The sequence below is a fragment of the Vigna unguiculata genome, chromosome 1 (genome assembly GCF_004118075.2).
Source record: "Vigna unguiculata cultivar IT97K-499-35 chromosome 1, ASM411807v1, whole genome shotgun sequence".
Taxonomy (NCBI): domain Eukaryota; kingdom Viridiplantae; phylum Streptophyta; class Magnoliopsida; order Fabales; family Fabaceae; genus Vigna; species Vigna unguiculata.
The window spans coordinates 41,173,679-41,194,486 of NC_040279.1; the positions used below are offsets into that span (position 1 = coordinate 41,173,679).

Sequence of the window (20,808 nt, forward strand, 5' to 3'; positions counted from 1 at the left end):
TTCTGTCGTTAATACCATATCTAGAGAAATTTAATTCTGCTAAAGTGTAGTAGTCTGAACAGCATTGTGAAACCACGTACTAAAAGCATTAGAAACATGCAAACAGGAATCAATCTATTGCAGATTCATTAACTCAGATAGCGATTCATCTCTAATACTCTGTTATGTCATATTACTTATCCACGGCACGGTTCCATTACATCATACATTGCCCCTTCATGGGAACGAATGTAGCATCTTACAACACTCTAGAAAAATGGAAATTGTTGCACATTTTGAATTAGTTGGTTTGCTAGTGTCCGCATAGGTGGCCATTTTTGCATCTAAGTGCACCAGCCCCCGCAGTGAGTGAAGGCACAAGTAGAGGTGGTCTTGCTGCCATGCTTGACGCTCTGTCATATCTAGCTGTTGCTCCTGCCCCTGACGGTGTGAAGAAGGCTCCATTCAACATTAGATCTCCTTCAGACCTCCAATTCCATTTCTTCCACTCTCTTTCTGATGATTTAAAATGTTTGGTCACCTCTTTATGGTCTTCATCATTTGGAGCAAGAAATCTATTCCCTTGGCTGAAAATAGTTGGGGATGAACTCCCACCTATTGCGTAATGCTGCCAATGTGTGTAATCGTTGTTTACCACATGAAAGTATCCAAACCTGCATCTGCAAATATACCACTTCAAAATAATATTACACAAAAACTATAATACACATTTAGTATTATATTACACAAACTTACCTAGGCATTCTTCCTCCTAGCCCTTCTCCAAAATGGTTGAAGGCTATGGTCACTTGCATATTCTTGTCATCTTTATAGGAATCACTGTGGCCCAAGAGCATGACCTTGTTATGGTGTGTCATGTAATTGTTGGAAATGGTGATGGCCGTTGATCCATGAACAACATCAATCAGGCCATCAAAACAGTTTGACAGGGAGCAATGGTCCACCCAGACATGACTCGCACCAGAGATTGTGATCCCATCACCGTCCGATCTTGCACTCCAACTGCGATGGTTGGGAAAATCAGTGACATATCCACTCCCACCTCGTTTGCAATCATGAATGTGTATGCCATGAATTATGATATTCCTCTTGTTGTGCACTTTAATGCAAGGCCCTCCAGCAATGTGGATAGTTGCTCCTCTTCCATCAATGGTTTTGTAAGAATTAACAAGGAGATCCATGTGCAGCTTGATCACCATGTCACGCTTGAAAATTATCCACAAAGGCTCTTCTTGGATAACGCCATGTCTCAATGTACCTGGTTTAGGGTTCATAGGGTTATCACTGGGGTCACTCACCACATACACTTTCCCATCTCTTCCACCAATCGCATTCTTGCCGAACCCAATACCACAACTTGCCAAACGCTTGCGATTCCTTTCCCAGTTCGGGTCGCACCTCCAACAATCATCAATGGGGTTCCCCGTCCCACAAGAAAGGTACCCCAAATTTCTCCTTGACCCATTAATGCTCCTACAGTAAAAACTCATGCTTAAACACCAAACTACATATGTTTCAAGAGAGAGATAATAACCAGCACAAAGTCTTGTCCCACATTGGCAAATTCATAGAAAAAAAATCAAACTTCAGAAAGATGTTTAAATACATAAATTTGAATTTAAGATTGAAGATGGTAAAAGCTATGAACCACAGATTTAACTGAAAAGGTAAATTCAAGAATTCTACTTATAATAATATAGGATGAATAGTTGTTATTTTTAAAAATGTAATATCAAAGTTTAAACCAAGGATCATTATCTCCAAATGTCTGTGTTTTTTCTGGGTAATGCAAAATGTGTGTGTTTATCTTTTTCAAGACTGTAAAATATTGCAAACAAAGTATGTATGGTGGTAACATACTTTTCCACTTCCTGGACCACTAATTCAGGATCTTGAACATGAGAAGTAGAAACATAAACCACAGATGGGACAAGAAGCAAAAGGTGGAATGTGAATGTGAATGAAAATGCCATAATGTTTGGGAGGAACATTAATAAAGTGAGAATTTGTACAGTTCTGAGTTCCTATATTAAAGTGATGGAAAAGTTGAGTTTATATACCAGTACAAAGAAGGATAATGAATTTCTGATTAAACTATAAAAGCTTGTTTAATTTCTGGGATTAGTAGATTATTTATTCCAAGGTCAATTTACACGGTTATAGATTCTATATTTCAATTGGCAAATTATACCAATGAAAAGAAAAAAATAAAATAAAATCCATTACACGGAAATTCGAGACATGAAATCTGTGTCTGTATTAGCAGCTAAGAGGTACCCTTTGGAGTTGACAGCATCAAAATGTGACACTTTCTTTGTCTATCATCCATCAATTATGCTGCATGTTCATGTATAATTGGTCCTTAAATGAAGTACAATTTTGTTTTTTTATTGATCATTGATCTATTTCACCTTTCACTCTCATTTGGATCTATCATTTTATTTCGATAAATAATATGTTAGATCGAGAGTGGTGTCAATGTCTTGTATAATTAAACTCATGTTTCATTGGTATTTGTTCTCCTCAATAAAATTCCTTCTATAAATCTAACAAGTGATATCAAAATCTATTATTCAAGAAAAATTAGATGTTGCTGCTTTTGTGTAAGATTCTTCGGCTAAATAATTTTACTATTTGGATGTGCCCTTCTTTCTTAACGAAACGCCCTATGTAAATTCAAATAGTTTTATTTTATGTGTACAAGAATTCATAGGATATACCAATGCAAAATCCTGTGATCAAGGTGCTGCATGATTCATATAGTTTTTTTTCTTTCTTTTTTTCACACACAACATATTTAAGAAAAAAACATTTTGACATAAAACCAATATTATAAATAATTTTTTTTAAATATTTTATACACTTCTATACTCGAAATATTGTAGCAAGATTCGTATTTGCAGCATCTAAAATTAGTAAAAGAGCATGATTGTTTAATACAATTTTTAATAAATAATATATTAACTTTACTCTTTAATTTGTATTAAAAAACTTTAAACTGATGCAGAGCTAAGAGAGAAATAATTAATTTAATAAAAGAGAAGTAATTAACAAAAACTTTTTTTTAATGTTTTTGGGGTAGTTAAACTGCCGACTGATTTGTTTGTTTGTCCCAAGAAATTAAAGATGTCTAAAACCATAGTTTTTAAGGAAACATTATTCTATTAACTTACTCATGAAAAGTTATTATAAGAAGAGAAAGTATAAATATTTGTATAAGGTTCAAACTTGTTCTTTAAAAACCATGAAAAGCCGGGGCATAATAGAGTTAAGAGATTCTTCTAGCATGCGGCAGATATATATATTAAATAAAGGTCAATCATTTAATTTTTAGAATTGGTGATGTTATGCAGATGAGATTAGGAATAACGTGTAATATTTGCAAATTCTTGAAGTTAGATTACATAAAGTGACATCATTTTGGATGAACACAATTTAATAAATATTTAATTTAGAAAAAAAAAAGTTAAATTAGGTAATTATGTCTATATTTTGAAGTAGATATAGAGGAACTATAAAAGGAAAGATTTGTGAGCAAATTATTGTTATTGTTAGAGGTTAAAAATTGTGGGCTCCTCATAAGAGATAGGTTCATAATAATTTTGGACCTACATGTAGGTTGTGGAAGGTGGAAAGGCCCCAAAAAAAAGCAAGTACTTAAGGGGTTGGGGCCCAAAAAAAGTGATGCCAACAGGAAGTAGCATAGTCATAGAGGGTGAGAAGATATTGCATAGATCACAATGCAACCGATCAATATGATTTTTTTTGGTAAGAATGATATTTTGATCATTTTTAATTATTTAATTTAAAAGTTAAATATATTTTTAATTTTTTATGTTTTAGTGAATTTTAGAGTTAGTCTATTTTTGAAACTTTATATTAATGTAGTCCTTCATTTTTGGAAATACATAGATTTAATCTTTCTTACCAAATTTTGTTAAGTTTATTTAATATTTTAAACGTATTCTATGATAATATTTGACTTAACATTGAAGCGAAAATGTGTAAAGGAGTAAACAATTCAAATACTATCATGAAATGCACTTGAAACGTCAGATAAACTTGACAAAATTTGGTTAAAAGGACTAAATTTATGCATTTCTAAAGATGAAAAACTAAATTGGTCAAAATTTTTGAAGAGAGACTAATTTCAAATTTCATTCAAACTTGAGGGACAAAAATATATTTAACCCTTAATTTAATTATTTAGTAACGTGATTAATGATTCAAAGATGATTGGAATAATAAATTAAAAATGAATAAAAAGAATTAAAATATTAGTATTCATAATCTATGTGTGTTTAAGTTTCTTGAAATTATATAAATAATTTTTGCATCTCATTATTTTTAGTTCCTATACCCTATCACTCCTCTTGTCATTTCTGAAATAAATTGAAACAAATAAATAATTCTATTTTTTCTTTTGGAAATTAATTAATCATTCTTTTTATGAAAAACGTTTTTCAGAATGTTTTGATGGGGTGAGAAGTGAAATTTGATGGTGTAAAATGTTTTAGCCTATACAATCTTTCTATTGAATCTCCTCCAATAAAAGACCCATCAGTTTCACTTCTTTATATCTAAAGTGTTTTTGGTTTTGTTTACTAAGAGCAATTTATACATTTATAAATATTGAAGTATAAAAACACTACTATATCCTTCTTGACATTATTTTTAATTTTTAGTAACATTTTCCTTAAATAAATTTTATTAACATTATTTATAATTATTAGTACTATTTTCATTACTTTTATATTCCTTAACAAGGCTTTATTTTTTTCTTTGAATTCTAATATATACTAAAGAAAAAAAAAACAAAAACCCCCCAAAAAAATTAATAAAGAACAAATTAGATTAATTGACCTTAAATTCAAATTAATTGTCAAATTAATAAAGCAATAAGAGAATAATATTACAAATATAACAACACTATTATATAACCGTAATTAATTGTAGGAATTTATATCAAAATTATATTTATTTAAGGAATATAATTATTACATATTTTTTATAATCATGTAAATATAAATAGTAATTCGTTTATAAAAAATAACTTTGAAATCTGACAAGAAAATCCAAAACAAAAAAATTAATACCTGTCTTTTAATCTTGACTAAAACTCTAAACTTATTATTACAAACAATGTTTTGTAATTAAACTTCTTAAAAACATGATACTGACATTTCTTAATCTAAACAAAATAACAATCTATATCATCACAAATAGATTATTCCAAATTACTCAAAAACACATAACATATAACACATAATACATACCAATAATTAATTATACATAAATATATAATTATATCATTATTAGATGAATTTATCGTTTGAATATATTTAAATTGACAATTAAAACATCTATAACTTTTAAATTAAATTATTGATAATAATATTAAAATCTGTTTTCTAAACAAAAGTTTTAGAAAACAAATACACGACGCACTCGTCTCATGCTAATTATTAGTTATTATTAGAAAGGTAATCTTACATATAAGATTAACAAAATTCTGGATTGAGTATTTATAGATTTTTCGATATATAAGTTAAATAATCAATACACCTTCAACTTAACATATTAATTAAAATATTAAGATATCGAAATTTAATATTATTCGTGTTTTTTCAAGAGTTTTTAAACTTATTTCCCATTTTTATCATCTTACAGAAAGTAGTAATAGATAAAATTTGTACAGTTCCCAACTTCAATCCTCATGTTTTTCAGATCCAATGTTTGAAACTCACCACTTAAAGAGAGTGTAATTAATATATATAAGTCAATTAACAATGTGAAACGAAAATATCAAGTTAGATTGCTAAACTTAAACACAAATATGTAGTTTTACTGGATAATTTGAAAGAAGATCACCGAAAAAATACAACATATAAATGATTAATATCATTTTTAACCCAAAATTTTAAGATAATAACTTTATAGATTTTGATATCTCAATTTTTTTATTTTTACTAGATATGAAATTTAGATTCAGTAAAAATATTAGATTCACACTTCAATGGCGATTTACTTATATACGAAACCTTTCGTTATACAATGGCGATTCTGAAAATAACTGTTTGGCGGTGACATTTATAACATCACCAGTATCTTGTCGGAGTCACATACTAAACTTCAACTATTGTCATTTTGTATGTCATAATTTGGTGCCCTAAAAATGATTTCTTTCTTGCTTTTCAAACTCATTGGCTTGCATGTCAGAGAAAAATCCATCTATCGGTAAAAGCAACAAAGACTGTGTGTCTGATTCATCAATGCACCCACACAACTCATTAAAGATGCTTGTCCCAGATAATAGATAATCCTCCCATCTTTCAACTACGTGCTTCCAATTACCAATGACCATTCATAAATCTATTTCCTTTTCACACCATGTGAAGATCGTTATCTTCCTCCACATCGTACTATTAAATATCATATATATCTTAAATTATTTTTAAGTCTAATTTAATTTTATAAAATTAATTTGTGAGATGATATTTGTATTTATTTATATATTTTAAAAAAATTAAAATTAGTTTTTCTTTGAAACTTTGGTCCAATTTAATTTCCTAACTTCAAAATTGCGTGAATTTAGTCTTTTTAAGCAAATTTTGTTAAGTTTATTTAACGTTTCAAACGCACTTTATGATAATAGTATTTGATATGTTTACATCATTTGACACACTTTTGCTTTAATATTAGCTAAAAAACTATCATGAAACGCATTTGAAACGTCACTTAATAAAATTTGGTTAAAATGACCAAATTCACTGAATTTTGAAGTTAAAAGACTAAATTGGGTCAAAGTTTCGAAAATGAACTAATTTCAATTTTTACTGCAAATTGAGGGACCAAAAACATATTTAACCTTATATTTTAAGCTCGTTTTATTTCTAGTTAATGTGAAATTTTTAACATATATCTTAATATCGGATAACAGGATAGGTTTGACAAATAATAAATTTCACTGAAATAAATCTCAAATCACTTTTTATTATCTTAAGAAATTTACCTTAAAATTAATTCAATTCCACAAAATAACCTGTAAAATAAGATTTGCATGTGTCATAAAGTGAATTGTATCATATATTATGTTCTGTTTGTTGTTTTGTCAAGATGAAATTAATTATAGATATTGTTATGTGAGAAAGTTGGTTATATGATTAATAGTTAAGTGAAAATAAGTGGTAACATTTATTATACATATTTACATCTCTCTTATTAGTTAAAGATAAATCTTTTATAGCATATAATATAAGCTACTCCACTCACAATACTGTAAGAAGACTCTTTGTCTCCTTTCTTCCTTCTTCCACAGTGTATCTTCCCAACAAAAAACTCACTTCTTTGTTTTTTCTTTCTTCTGATTTTACAACATTTAAGCTTTTTTTTTTTTTTTTATAACAAAATCTCTTTATATACTTTAAATTCATTATATTTCTAATCGATATAGAGTCTTCAACAAGATTATTGTTGAATAATTAAAAAGAGAAAAATTTCTTATGTAGATCAGTATATTAAGACGTATTAAAGGTACAATAAGATGAATATGTACACAGTATGGACACAGCATGTAGGCATTACAACGAACTACGACTTTTTTCCATTCTGGTTTTTCATTGAACATTCAATTACATCAACTCTACAGCTTGTGTTGTTTATCAACCTCATCATACGAAACCACAAAGTGGATCTTTTGTAATGTGAGCACAAGCTAAGGTTGTCGTTACAGCAAAAAAAAAATGTCTAAAGAGTTACATATACAGAAAGTTGAAGCACTTGGCATGCATTATTGTGTGCCTTTTATTACTGTGTAATATAATATAGTAGTATGATGTAATAATTTTATTGGGTTGTGTTGGTGAATGGTTGAACTCAGCAACGTGAACCCTTTCTACATCTAAGTGATCCTGCTGATGCTGTTAAAGAACTCACAACTGAAGATGGTTTTGCTGCTAAACTTGATGCTCTTGCATAGCTTGAAGATGAACCTGCTCCTGATGCTGTGAAAAACGCACCGTTTAGCATCAAATCTCCCGTTGACCTCCAGTTCCAATTCTTCCACTTGCTCTGTGCTGCATTCTCCCTCTTTGTCACCTGAAATTACATTCAATTTTTCATTCTTAACTACCACCAACTGTAATTAATAACAACAACAACATCTATGTTCTGTCTACCTAAATTCTAACACCAATTATGACCAATCCACAAAGTGGATGTGACATTAGTAATTTATGTGTTACTTCATAAAGTATGCTGCAGTTAAACCTTTAAAAGCTAACAGAGGAAAATCTCAGTCTTCTCCAACTAACCTCTTTGAAGGTATGATCATTAGGAGCAAAAAATCTATTCCCTTGGCTATTGATTGTTGGAGCAGCACTCCCTCCTATGGCATACATTTCCCATTGTGTGTAATCATTGTTCACCACATGGAAGTATCCATACCTACATCTACAGATGTAAAAATGTTAAGTGAACTTTAAGCTTAATTCGGTATTTCAAAATTAATTGGTTTGTAAAGTGAAGTTTGTCCTCATTTATATTTTATAAACTCGTTTTATCTCTGATCGATGTAAGATCTCTGATACATAGATAAGGTTTAAGTATGGAGAAATAGGTATCCTTTATAAAGAATTAGGTGATCCAAAGAAAGATCTTTCTCACCTTGGCATTCTCTGTACCAGCCCTTCTCCAAAATGGTTAAAGGCAATGGTGACTTGCATGTTCTTGTCCCTAGTGAAAGTATCACTGTGGCCCAAAAGCATGACCTTGTTGTGGTGGGTCAGGTAATTGTTGGAGATGGTAATGGCAGTGGATCCATGGATGGCATCAATCAACCCATCACGGCAATTGGAGAGAGAACAGTGATCCACCCAAACATGGCTGCCACCAAAGATGGAAATGCCATCACCATCTGAGAGAGTCCTCCACCCATAATGGGTGGGGGAATCTCTCACATAGGCATTCCCACCTTGTCTGCAGTCATGGATGTTAATCCCATGAATGATAATGTTGCTCACATACTGTATAGTAATGCAAGGGCCACCAGCAATGTGCACACTTGCCCCTCTACCATCAATGGTCTTGAAAGAGTTCATCATAAGCTCTTGCTTCAGCTGAATCACCATGTCACGCTTGAAAATGATCCACAGTGGCTCCTCTTGGATCACACCATATCTCAGTGTTCCTGGCTTTGGATTCACAGGGTGATCACCAGGGTCAGTCACCACATATATCTTACCATCCCTTCCTCCAATTGCATGCTTTCCAAACCCAATGGAACACTCTGCTAAATTCTTCCGATTCTTTTCCCAATTCGGATCACACCTCCAACAATCATCAATGGGGTTCCCCGTCCCACAAGAGAGAAATGCCAAGTTCCTCCTTGAGGCATTAATGCTCCTGACAGAAAAAAGCAAAAGAAAAAGAAAAAACATAACATGAGTTTTGGTTAATTACCCTTATAATGCTGAAACATGGTAGTACATGCTCAAAAGATGTTGTTAATGAGAAAAGAAAAGCTTTGTTTCCTACTTTTGTACATCTTCCACCACTAGTTCAGGATCTTGAAGTGGGGAAGAACAAATGCAGGAAGGTACAAGCAGCAGAAAGAGCAACATAAATGACAGTGGAATTAGAATTTCCATAACTGCTTGATCTGCAATCAGAATCACAAACTCTACAAGAGTACTACTACTGAAAAGCAAGGAGGATAAAGGAATAGTGTGCTTGTGAGGAAATGTATGGACATTTTACACTATATATAGGGAACAAACTGGAAAACCGTGCCTCATATCTATAAAAAAAATATTTGGTACATAAGATCCGAGATTCCCATGACTTAAGGTAATCAATAATCATCCTTAATACAATACTTTATCAGTATTCTGCTAACTGTTTAGTATGCCATGGACCACCTCCTTGTTGTTTAATGTTAAGTAAAAAGTACTCAATTTGTTATGGTGCATTAGAGCTATGTCTTACATTGTATTAAGTGTTTTAGAATGTTGTTTCAAAGTTTAATCAGCAATTAACTGTGCGCCGACACATACATTTGTGTAGATGAAATCTTTGTCGGTTATTTACTTCATATGGAGTAAGGTACTTCAGTAGTTACAGCGTGCAGACCCCACTTCAGTGACCTTCTCGTGCTGATCACTTTCATCTGCAATCTGAAGTCACTATGGCCGCTGAAGTAGGTTTCTGCTCTCTACACATTGCATACATTAAAATGATACTACGATTCTCATTTTTTAACTTTCATCTTTTATTTCTTAACATGACTTAGTGTGACTCATTGATTCTTTCGAAATAATACAGTATCGTATATGAACTTCAAATTGCAATCTTTTTCAGATCCTGGGGTTGTGAAATGAAAAATGTGCATTCATTTATTAATTTGTGTGTGATGATCCACGAGCGGTACGCGAAACTAGACACCTTATCTAGCAAAGTGATGGGATGAGAATGGATAGAAGGGAAATTTATTGTGAGCATCATAATTTTTTTACGGAAGAAGAAAGGAAAATGATGCACACTAAATGATCTGACCAGAACACATGTATCAGCGTGAAGTGCGCAGGGAAAAGAAATGTGATGAAATGGAATCTAGCTGATTTTCTTAACATCTCTCATTATTAATAATGAATAAAAGATTCATAAAGTTTCAAAATCCTCTATGAAGAATTTAACATGAGATATCATAGTTATAAACGTATAAAGTTGAGAGAGAAGGTGAGTTCAACTTTCTTGACTGATACTTATGAGTTATAAGGTTAATTTGATGTGATTTTTAGTTTTGTATCTAATTAACGTAGAATTGACTTTCTAACGCAGAATTAGTACGTGTTTGGTTTTAAAAATTCATTAAAAGATAAAAAAAATCACAATCAGGTTGAATGTTATTTCTGCGTTAAAGAATTAGTTCAGTTGGAATCAATTCTCCGACAGTGAACCAAACACATCCAGAATTGATTGTGAGTTCAACTTCTTCTAATCGATACTAACAACTAACTTTGATGGATAGGATTAAACTTAGTGATGAAAGGGATTAGGAAGAGGAAATTGAAAGGGGTGTGGTGTAGGACAGTAGGAGCTAAAGAGAGGACACATGGGAGGACCGTACGATCCGTGAATGTGTTGAGATGCATAGATGTGAAGGCATGTTAGCCCATGTGGGCAGTGTTTACTTTTGATGGTTCTGTAAGTGGGGTCTACTTGTTCTGTATGAAATCTCTGCCCCTCATTTCTTTGACCTAATCCAAGAGTCAGATATGCTTCCACAAATTGGGCCAAACTAACCATTCTGTAGTTTTGGGTGGGAAACTTTTTTCACCAAAACTCACTAATACTGCAAGATTCCAATTGGGTGATGAACAACCAGGCTCACAATTAAATGCTGCTTTTCCACTCATGGCCCAAACACTTATTAAAGAACAAAAGTTTGTGCTGTATTCATCCCTAATACTTATTTGCTTCGATCCTATCATATAAATAATATTTGAGTTAACATTAAAGCGAAAATGTGTTAAATGGTATAAATAATTCAAATATTATTATGAGATGCATTTGAAATGTCAGATAAACTTAACAAAATTTGGTTAAAAGGACTAAATTCACGCATTTTTAAAAATAAATGACTAAATTAGTTAAATTTTTTAAGAAGAGACTAATTCTAAATTTCACAGGACCGAAAAACATATTTAACCCACAAAAATACATCATATATACAAAACACAATTTTTCAATTACACTCAAAATTCGTTTAAGAGATCAATGATAACATAAAAAAATCATCTTTAACCCTCTAAAACATTTTTAAAAGTAAAATCGTAACCGAGTTCGTGCTACAAAGTTGAAAGTACTTCCATTATTATCTCAATATCTCAAATATGATAATTGATCTTAACAACTTTATCTCAACCAATTTATTTTCAGAACAACAATAACAACCTAATTTCAATAGTTATATATATACACATATTTTCTAAAGCATTCATAAATTTAACTTAATTTCATGTCAAATCAAGTAGGTAATAGTGTTGATAGGGTTTTATTCATATTTAATGTTCCACTCTATTGTCTTTGAAGGAGGATAAATGTGGTGAACACAAACAAAAAGACTCATCCACTTCAATTGAAAAGTGTGATTTAGTTTATGGCATGTGCAGAGTGTCACGTGGCACATTAATTTCACAGAAAAATAAGGATGCATGTGTGGTTCAAATATGATAAGATAGATCAAAAGGTTGCTTACATTATTAGATATATATATTAGTATATAGTATACTGACTTGTTTTTCACTGTTAAAGTAAATTGAGTTAAGAAAGAAAACAAAGTTATTTAGCTGATATTTTTGTATGTCAGATGCTAAATATTCATTATGATTGGATTATATAGCAAATTAATTAATATTAGTGAGACTTTGTGTGATAGAGTTTGTGATAACAGTGCATGTGATTCAGATTTGAATATTTTGTGATATTGGTTTGGTGACACAATAGTTTACTCTGTGTGTAAACTAAAGAAAAGAAAGAAGCAACTGCAATTAATGCATTCACAAGTGATTGCAGAAAGGAAAATGCATAACGAAAACTTGAGGTAGTTTTTTACAGAAATCATGTGGTTTGAGTGCAGTTTAGTAAACATGATAATTAAGAAAAGAAGAAATGTTATGGATTCAAAGAGTTTTGTCAAAAGGTGCATGTGATGGCATTATGAGATATGGATTATTATTAGGATATATATAACTCATATAGCTTATCATCATCAAACCATGTGCCATATAGCTACCATTTTCCCATTGGTCATTATGCTACTAATTAATTTCATAAATAAATATATATTCATTCTTACTATAGTTGATTACTAATCATGCCATCATCATCATGCATGTCTTCACTCTGCAAAAAATTCTATGTTCTCATCCATCAACTTGATCAATATGAATGAATATTAATTGGAGGAATCTTTTTGGTTTTCCTTTTTGTAGGACAAGTATAAGCTTCTTTGTAATTTGATTTGGTAGGATAAATTTACAGTTTTTATTTGGAAGATTTTAAGTTGGTACGAAAAAGTTATGTTTCAACAAATATATTTCTAATTTTGGAAATGAAAAAGTCTTGTCAAATGGTTAGGAAAAACTCTTTATTTGATTGTTGCAAGATTTGAGAAATGTTTATTTGTTTGTTTCTATAAGTTAATACTAAACAAATGATTAATTACACACTTAATGTATCACTGTCACCTCAAACAATTATTATTATTATTATTATCTTCTACAATAGATAAAATATATGATGAAATTAATTTTGTTTGTTGTACACATGTGATATGTTTATTTTACATTTCAATAAATATTAATATTTAGTCAGCATCTAACTCCTGATCGCGTGAATGGAAGGGTGAAAAGTATAAGAGAAAAAAAAAAGAAATATTTGTATCTAAATCAAAATCAGCACTAATAAATATGAAAACAACATTTAAATATTTATTATCAGTTTTCAAAATTTTGATTCATTTGAACAAAGATTTGTAACTAAGAAGATATCAAATGATTACAAATAATTAAGAATATATCTATAGATTTTTGAGGTTAAGGATTACGTACACATTCATTTGTTTTACTCACTTGTGATTTCCCGCCCCCCCCCCCCAAAAAAAAACCCAACAAGTTGGCTTGTGGAACATGTTACTATAACAAAAATAATAATTTGTGCCATACAAAAGTAAACTTATCTTTAATGATTGGATCATGTGCTCACCAATGTAATTAATTAGCATCACCATGTTTCTCTCCTTCAATGCAAAGGGTCAAACCTTCATGATCAAACAATACATACCCCAATACTGTTTCAATCCTCAAAAAAGAAGCTCATTCTTTTGCTTGTGACATGAGATATTGCAGATATCAATGTTTGAAAAAGTTATGTTTATACAATTTTATCGTATAAAAGTTGCACAACAAAAAGATGAGAAGAGAAGTGTCAGATAAGATGATTGAAGTGATAGAAAGAGACAGAGGAAAATAATTTATTCTAAGAATAATATAATTCTTATCGGTAATGAAAAAACATAATTCTTACTAAAGCTTAATCGTTGCGTAGATGTAGTTCGAAATAATAATAAAAAAACTGTATTGTGCTACTTAAGGTACTACCGTACGCAGTATAGTGTCCGTATTTTCTAATATGTACGATGCCGTATTTCTTTCAATACACAAGTAGGAGATTGTGAGAGAAAATCAGGAACCGAATCACTGCAGAACAACACCAGTTTAGAATCAAATCGATGTAATAAAACTGAAGGAACCTTTTTTGTATAAATCTAATATCTTCTTAGTTAGCCCTCTTCATGAAATTAAACATGGTATTATGGATAAAACGCATCACGTATATTTCCGGTTACGGTGTAGTACAGATCCAGGCCAGCATTTATTGAAATGTTACAGTGACAAACAAAAATAATGGGAAATATCTGTTCTAATGAAATTTGATGAGAAGAGTATAATACAGAGACCTTTAATCTCAGCCGTCAAATCTAAGCACTTCCTCGGGCGATATAGAGACCTTGAATCTCATTCATTGCACCATTTCTGTAGCAATCTACAGCGTTAACCAGGCCAACGCCAAATTGCCAGGGAGACTGTGATTCCAATATGGCATGTAGTGGCAACTGGCGAGTCAATATTCAAGCAGATCAATCTCTTTTAGTTGGTCAATCCTTTGTCATGTGATCTGCATCTTCTGCAGGAGGTTGTCTGTTTGCAGTGGTTGTAGATGTTAATACTTCTCTTGGTTCCTGTAAGATTACGGATCAGACACAGAATTGTACAATTTATGAGGTTATTATTTTTATGCTCGTGGTAAAATTGAATCTATTGTTTTATAGTAAAATTAAAATGAAATTCACTCAACAACTAATTATCAGCGCTTACACTAATATCCATGTTTCATTCACTTTATTTGGAAGAAATAATCACTTATTGTAGCATGTATATGGTGGAGAAAATGCAGCTTTAACAAATAAATATTAGGAAAGAAGTCAAATACTCATGTGCAATAATACCTTGTCTGAATTTTCCTCGCTTATCTCATCATTGTTGAAATGAGCAGAGCCTTCATTATTTTCTGTCTGAGATGTGGATGTAAAATTCTGATTTCCCTCGAAGTCTGTACTTAATAAGTTACCATTTACCACTCCAGATATGGAGGGATCAGTATCTGAACCCACCAACAGAGATTTTTCAACAGTTAAATCATCTCCAGTTTTCTCAAGTGTCACGTGACTATCATCTACTTTAGTCTCTCTGGCTGCTGTTTCCATGGCTTTCCTTTTTTCTTCTTCTTCTCTTTGTTGTCTTCTCCTTGCCTCTTGCTCCTTTAATTGCTTAAATCTTCAACACAACGAGGAGTACAATCACAACAGATGAAAATAAACCAATGGCAAATGCAATGAGTGTAACTACCTATAACTACTAACCTATCACCAGGTTGTGGCCCCTCTGATGTTTTCGCACTTTGGCTGGCTTCTTCCGCTATTGTGGAATTTAGCTTAGATATTGACTTCTGAACCTGGCTCCGGTCATTTTTTATGATATCATCTGGGACTTGCCTCACAGGATTTTTGGCACCTCCTAACTTTTGAAGCCATACTTGTTGTCCAGTGCTCAATATGTTATTTGTTAACCTACACAACACAAAAAACAATGGGTAAATATAGATATGGGCTAAATAATCAAAACCAACTGTGAGCTTTACCTATACTGACCAGTAAAGGCTAAGACCAGAAGGAACTGAGAGAGCAAAGTAACCAATCATTAATGGAAGGAACTTGGTCAAGACTTGAGAACTTTTCATGTTGGGATCAGTAGGCTGAAAATTGGCACGGAAAATTACAAATAACTCAGCCACCAACGTAAATACAGAGATGCCTTTTAATGTGCAGACACACAAAGTAAATCAACACAAACAGTTTTCTTTAATTCTTGTAGCAGAGGGGAAGGGTTGGGTTACATGACATTGGATGCAAAGTTAATCCGGCTGTATAGCCACACTATGGATACAAAATTGACAAAATTAAAACATAGTGTTAAATTACCAAGCAGCTTGAAATGTGTTCCATTTAAAGCTATAATAGAGAATGGCTAAAACTTTTATAAAGCACAAGTTTCATGAATAAAATTAGGACGCATTTAATTTAATTGTACATGCAACATGATTGACCTGTGATGACTGCATTATTTGGACAGATATGTACTGAGAGACGACCAGCAATACTGGCAAGACCAGATAAGCCAATGTATCAGACCATCCAAGGGGAGGGGCACCATCCTGAAGAAAGAGTAAAGAAAAAAATCACTAAAGCATAATTCACATTTAAATCCACCTAGAATCTGCAATAAATCACCAATAATGTGAACAAAAACCAAAAGAAAAATATAGCAAATATCATACAATAATCTAAAACAATGAGGGCGAATCAAAATAAAAAATGATTTGTTCCACTTGACAAACCAAACATTAACATTCATTCAATTGTTGAATTCGACAAGAGAGAAAGAGAGGTAAATCTTAGTTGGTCCTGAAAAAATATAAGCTCTTCAAGTAGTGCTTAATAATGCGTGCAACGTAAATACACACCTATCCTGCCTTTTTTCATTGGGTAACCACACTTGCGGATCAATGCACACACACCCGCCAGCTTATACTAAAAATATATGCCACAACGCAGTTATTTTAACAGAGTTTTTTCACACGCAAATATTTTACCTAATATACCCTCTGTTATTTGCATACCCCCAAAGGTTGGGGTTTCCCTATATGATCTGGTAACTACTGAAAGAGAGGTTTTCATACAGAAGAGCGGGCACAAAAATTAGAATAATGGATAGTTAGGCTTTCTCCAATTATAAAGAATGAAAACAATATCAAGTTGCCAACATGGTAGAGCCTTAAAAAAGGTGCAAACAGAAAACCACAAGGTTACATAGCTAAATATTTATGACATGAAATTTTACTTTCTAAATGATACACTCACCACAAAAGGAAAAAGCCAAGAGATACCACTGCCATTTTGACGAGCTGCGATTGTAGTTGGACCAGCAAGAGAAGGTATCCAAAAGAAGCCTTCAGTAAGGAGTCCCTTCATATATCAGATCCGACAAATGAATTACATTAGCCATGAAAGGTATGAGTCATTTAAAGAACAAAAAATTCCATATTTAACTATCAAATTAAAAATCAACATCATAACCAGCATACCTCGTCTGCCACATTTGAGAGGGCTCGATATAGCCCAATCCACACTGGTATGGTTGCGAGTGTGGGCAGGCATCCTAGTAAAAAAAGAAGACATTGACAAAAGAGTTACCATCTTCATGTTTTCAAAATTACATAATGCTCATAGTTCCATTTATTAACCTAGGAAACATTATAAGAAAAATTGTTGAAATAACTCAGGATTCAGGAAACGATAGGAATTGTGATGTGAAATCCTTGGAAGGCTCAATTCTCACAGCCAAAAGGAAACATCAATAAACCTTTTGCAGCATGATAGAATGAATACCTGCTAAAGGATTAATGTTGGCTAGTTTATACAATCTAGCAGTTTCAAGTTGAAGTCTCTCCTGCAAGAAGCAATAAATAAATCTTCAAGTTTGAACTATTTTTAAGGAATTCCATTGGTTAAGAGCTTGCAGAGTCAAAAGCTAACATTGTGTTTGGAATCCTCAAAAGTAGAAAATTATTTTATTAGATTCCAAAATAATAAATTCTGTGTTAGGACCAGTGTAGTAAGTATAAAAAAGGGTTTTAACTGATTCAAAATAATTTGATTTTTCGTTTTACAAGGCAATCCAGTAAGGGTAAAATGAATCAGTTCCCACAAATCCTGCTAAATGTGTCAAGATTCATAAAAAATGATAGAAATCCATGGATTTTAAAAATAAAATAAAATCCTATTTTTTATCATTTCAAATACGATTTTTGATTTAGAAATCCAATCAAATACTATCTTTTAACATTCTAAGCACACAGTAAAAGAAGTACCAACAATGGAATCTTATCAAAATTATAGGAGCTTATGCTGCCATGCCCCTCTACCAGTGGCAGAGGGGGGAATAAGGACGGAGTCATGCTTTAACAGTTAAAGTTTTCAGGCAATGCCTAAAAATTTATACAATGGTAGTTCCCACAGTGGTTTAATTGTTATAAACGAGATAGTATTGGAGAAAGTAACACTTCTAAAGGCTAAATACCTGATCACCAGCATACCGCTCCTGGATAGCCTTTATTTGAGGTTGCAAAGTTCGCATAGCTAAGGCAGATTCTACCTGTGAATAATCACTCAGATTTTATTTGACACAAACATGATGAATATGATGTAAGAAAGATCATGATATGAGAATACTATATCCATTACTAAGATTTTTAACGTCAAAAGCAATAATAGTTGGTTCAAAACCACAAAAGTACAAGATTCAAAAGATCATGGAGTCTATTGATCACTGTCAACATACTTCAACAACTGCATACAAACCTGCTTTTTGGTTAGAGGAAAAGTGGCAGCTTTTACAAGAACTGTGAGCAGTATAATTGCAAAACCATAAGCATATGGGACATGCAAAGCAGAAAGCCCATCCTTGAGTACCTGAGAAATGCAAATTACTTCCGCTCAGAATTACTGGACAGCATGTAGAGGCAAAAGTAGACCAGTATGTACTTGTTCTAGAACAACTTTGAGACAAAAATAATTATCTAACTCACATGTAACAGTAAATCGCAAGTAAGCTATGTCCTCGCGTTAATCTTCGTAATACTCTACAACTATAAAGTGCAACTTCCTTTGATTGTCTTTTGCCAAGTTTTTTACAGTCTTGTGAATAAATTATCGTGTATAGTAAGGGGAAGAGTTTACCACATTGGCCATGGTGGAACATGGACAAAAAAATTGACTGAATTTGTCTAATTAGCAATCTCCAATGCATCAGTTCCAACGCTAGAACTTATAGAAGACGAGATTTCAACCGGAACAAAATTACTAAGAAAAAATTATCACCATAAATCTAAAGTTGTTCTTAGCAGTGTCACATTAAGAAGAGCCCAACATAAAAGTATAGTGCATTAGGTAGGAGAGACTCGTCCAATTCAATGTGGGATTCCTAACATTGCCACCATGAGATGACTTCACTCATCCATCAATATTCGGTTTGCACCTTAATCCAGCTCATAGGAAGCTCTTTCCGTGACCCAACACTCAGCAAGAGCATCAATTGTTAGGACTTAAGCATGAGAGGAGAACTCAACCCAAAAAACTATTCCATTAGGTGGGATAGTGCACAGTTTAAATACAATATTAAGTAGCTCATCCTACACAATGTGGAACGCCTATCAGTCGTTCGTTATATGGCCCAGACCTAGACCAGAAAATTACATCACTAGAACAAATGGAAACAATGATATTTCAACAATTCTCAACTACAGCAGCAAATACCACAGACCATCCGCACCAGAAGCCAATCCTACCAACCAATAACAACAACTGCAAACTATAGAGAGCTATAATCTTAATCTTACTTTCCCATTCAATCATGCTAATCAAATTTTCTTCAAACACGGCATTACCTTCTCGCCAATAACAAGCTCCGTCCAGCGCGTTGATAATTCAAATTACAGTTTCGATTTCACGCACGGAGAAAACCAAATCAAAAATCGAAGAGTTCGGTGAGTCAGAGAACAATACCTTGAGAACCGTCTCCATGTAATTAGTGATTCCGGAAAGCCAATCGTTGCTCTGTTTGGCGGTGGCGGAAGCAGCAACCGTGTCAGAAGAAGAAACGGCGGCGTCTGCAATCGTATAAAAAAGTCCCTCCGCTCGACCAAACAGTTCTCTGAGCAAGCCTTCAGCGTCCTCCGGCTCGGGCAAGAATTCGGGTTTGAATCCGAACCGGGCGACGGAGAGGGAACCGCGAAGAAAGTGTCTGGTCGAACCGGAGAAAGCATGGGATTGAGGACGGTTGGGGAGGCGGCTCGTGCTCCGGTTCCTGAACGGAGCAGAGACTATGTTGGGTGCGCAAGGTAACAGAGCAGCTGCCATGGTATTCGGTTCGCAACGAACCGGGCGGTTTGAAGGAGGAAGTAAAAAACCTAGTTACCGGTTTGGTTGAAAGTGAATTTAGCAGGAGCTCTGAAGTGGTAATGGAGTTATGCAGATGCAAAATTATGGAGATTTTGTTGCAGCGCACACCTTCGTTCTTCCCTTTCTTCTCCTCCTTTCTTGGGTTTTAGAAAATCCAAAGGGCCCACCCATATCATATTTCACAACTACAAAAACAAAAATAAAAATAAAAATATCAGACATTTATCGTTAGTGTTCTTACAAATAAAAAAAAAAAATCCTTTTTTCCAAACTATAATTGATGTACATCGGAACCCAATACTTTACCACCTTTGCAACGTGACAAAAAAAAACAATTTAAAATGTAATATTTTATTTATTGTTCTAAAAATCTAATCTAAGTTAGATATATGGAAGCACTGATACACCGGCAACAAAAGTCAAAAAATTACGCGTATGACTTGAGCCCCTCATTAATCTGGGCTTATTTGCATAGTTTCTACGTGGATTGGGCTGACCCCAACCCAATTGAATCCATGGTATGACGATTTTTCCTCCTACACCCCAATTTTTTCTTTATGCACCATAATTGTTGCTATAGTGATTGGATGTATAATTTCAGTAGAACTCAATTTTCTTTTCTTGTTTTCAAAACAACAAAATTTTTTCTTCAATTTTTTTTATTAAAACTG

The 20,808-nt window shown here is 32.8% G+C and overlaps 3 protein-coding genes across 3 annotated transcripts; all 3 read right to left on the reverse strand.

Moving 5' to 3' along the window:
* Positions 1-127: 127 nt before the first annotated feature.
* Positions 128-2,004, reverse strand: LOC114163490 (probable pectate lyase 5). The gene is made up of 3 exons (XM_028047802.1): positions 1,861-2,004; positions 736-1,473; positions 128-659 (listed from the first exon to the last, which is right to left on the reverse strand). The coding sequence occupies exons 1-3, from the start codon at positions 1,989-1,991 to the stop codon at positions 293-295; spliced, it is 1,236 nt and encodes a 411-aa protein (XP_027903603.1). The 5' UTR covers positions 1,992-2,004; the 3' UTR covers positions 128-292.
* Positions 2,005-7,574: 5,570 nt separating this feature from the next.
* LOC114175680 (probable pectate lyase 5) lies at positions 7,575-9,775 on the reverse strand. Its single transcript, XM_028060466.1, has 4 exons — positions 9,535-9,775; positions 8,665-9,402; positions 8,313-8,451; positions 7,575-8,097 (listed from the first exon to the last, which is right to left on the reverse strand). The coding sequence occupies exons 1-4, from the start codon at positions 9,645-9,647 to the stop codon at positions 7,876-7,878; spliced, it is 1,212 nt and encodes a 403-aa protein (XP_027916267.1). The 5' UTR covers positions 9,648-9,775; the 3' UTR covers positions 7,575-7,875.
* A 4,575-nt stretch (positions 9,776-14,350) lies between these two features.
* On the reverse strand, positions 14,351-20,319 carry LOC114193625 (ALBINO3-like protein 1, chloroplastic). Its single transcript, XM_028083501.1, has 11 exons — positions 19,742-20,319; positions 18,539-18,649; positions 18,258-18,332; positions 17,567-17,627; positions 17,263-17,336; positions 17,039-17,143; positions 16,225-16,332; positions 15,770-15,873; positions 15,482-15,688; positions 15,068-15,395; positions 14,351-14,800 (listed from the first exon to the last, which is right to left on the reverse strand). Exons 1-11 carry the CDS (start codon positions 20,093-20,095, stop codon positions 14,717-14,719), a joined length of 1,611 nt encoding a protein of 536 aa, XP_027939302.1. The 5' UTR covers positions 20,096-20,319; the 3' UTR covers positions 14,351-14,716.
* Positions 20,320-20,808: the final 489 nt, after the last annotated feature.

Excerpts from the sequence above, each read along its gene's own strand:
- LOC114193625 (XM_028083501.1), bottom strand. The coding sequence starts at position 20,095 with ATGGCAGCTGCTCTGTTACCTTGCGCACCCAACATAGTCTCTGCTCCG. Across the intron at positions 15,874-16,224 it reads AAATAATGCAGTCATCACAG|CCTACTGATCCCAACATGAA; the intron begins GTCAATCATGTT and ends GCCAATTTTCAG. Across the intron at positions 15,396-15,481 it reads GGGCCACAACCTGGTGATAG|ATTTAAGCAATTAAAGGAGC; the intron begins GTTAGTAGTTAT and ends GTTGTGTTGAAG.
- LOC114175680 (XM_028060466.1), bottom strand. The coding sequence starts at position 9,647 with ATGGAAATTCTAATTCCACTGTCATTTATGTTGCTCTTTCTGCTGCTT. Across the intron at positions 9,403-9,534 it reads GTGGTGGAAGATGTACAAAA|GAGCATTAATGCCTCAAGGA; the intron begins GTAGGAAACAAA and ends TTTTTCTGTCAG. Across the intron at positions 8,098-8,312 it reads ATGATCATACCTTCAAAGAG|GTGACAAAGAGGGAGAATGC; the intron begins GTTAGTTGGAGA and ends ATGTAATTTCAG.
- LOC114163490 (XM_028047802.1), bottom strand. The coding sequence starts at position 1,991 with ATGTTCCTCCCAAACATTATGGCATTTTCATTCACATTCACATTCCAC. Across the intron at positions 1,474-1,860 it reads GTGGTCCAGGAAGTGGAAAA|GAGCATTAATGGGTCAAGGA; the intron begins GTATGTTACCAC and ends TTTTTACTGTAG. Across the intron at positions 660-735 it reads CTAGGAGGAAGAATGCCTAG|ATGCAGGTTTGGATACTTTC; the intron begins GTAAGTTTGTGT and ends GTATATTTGCAG.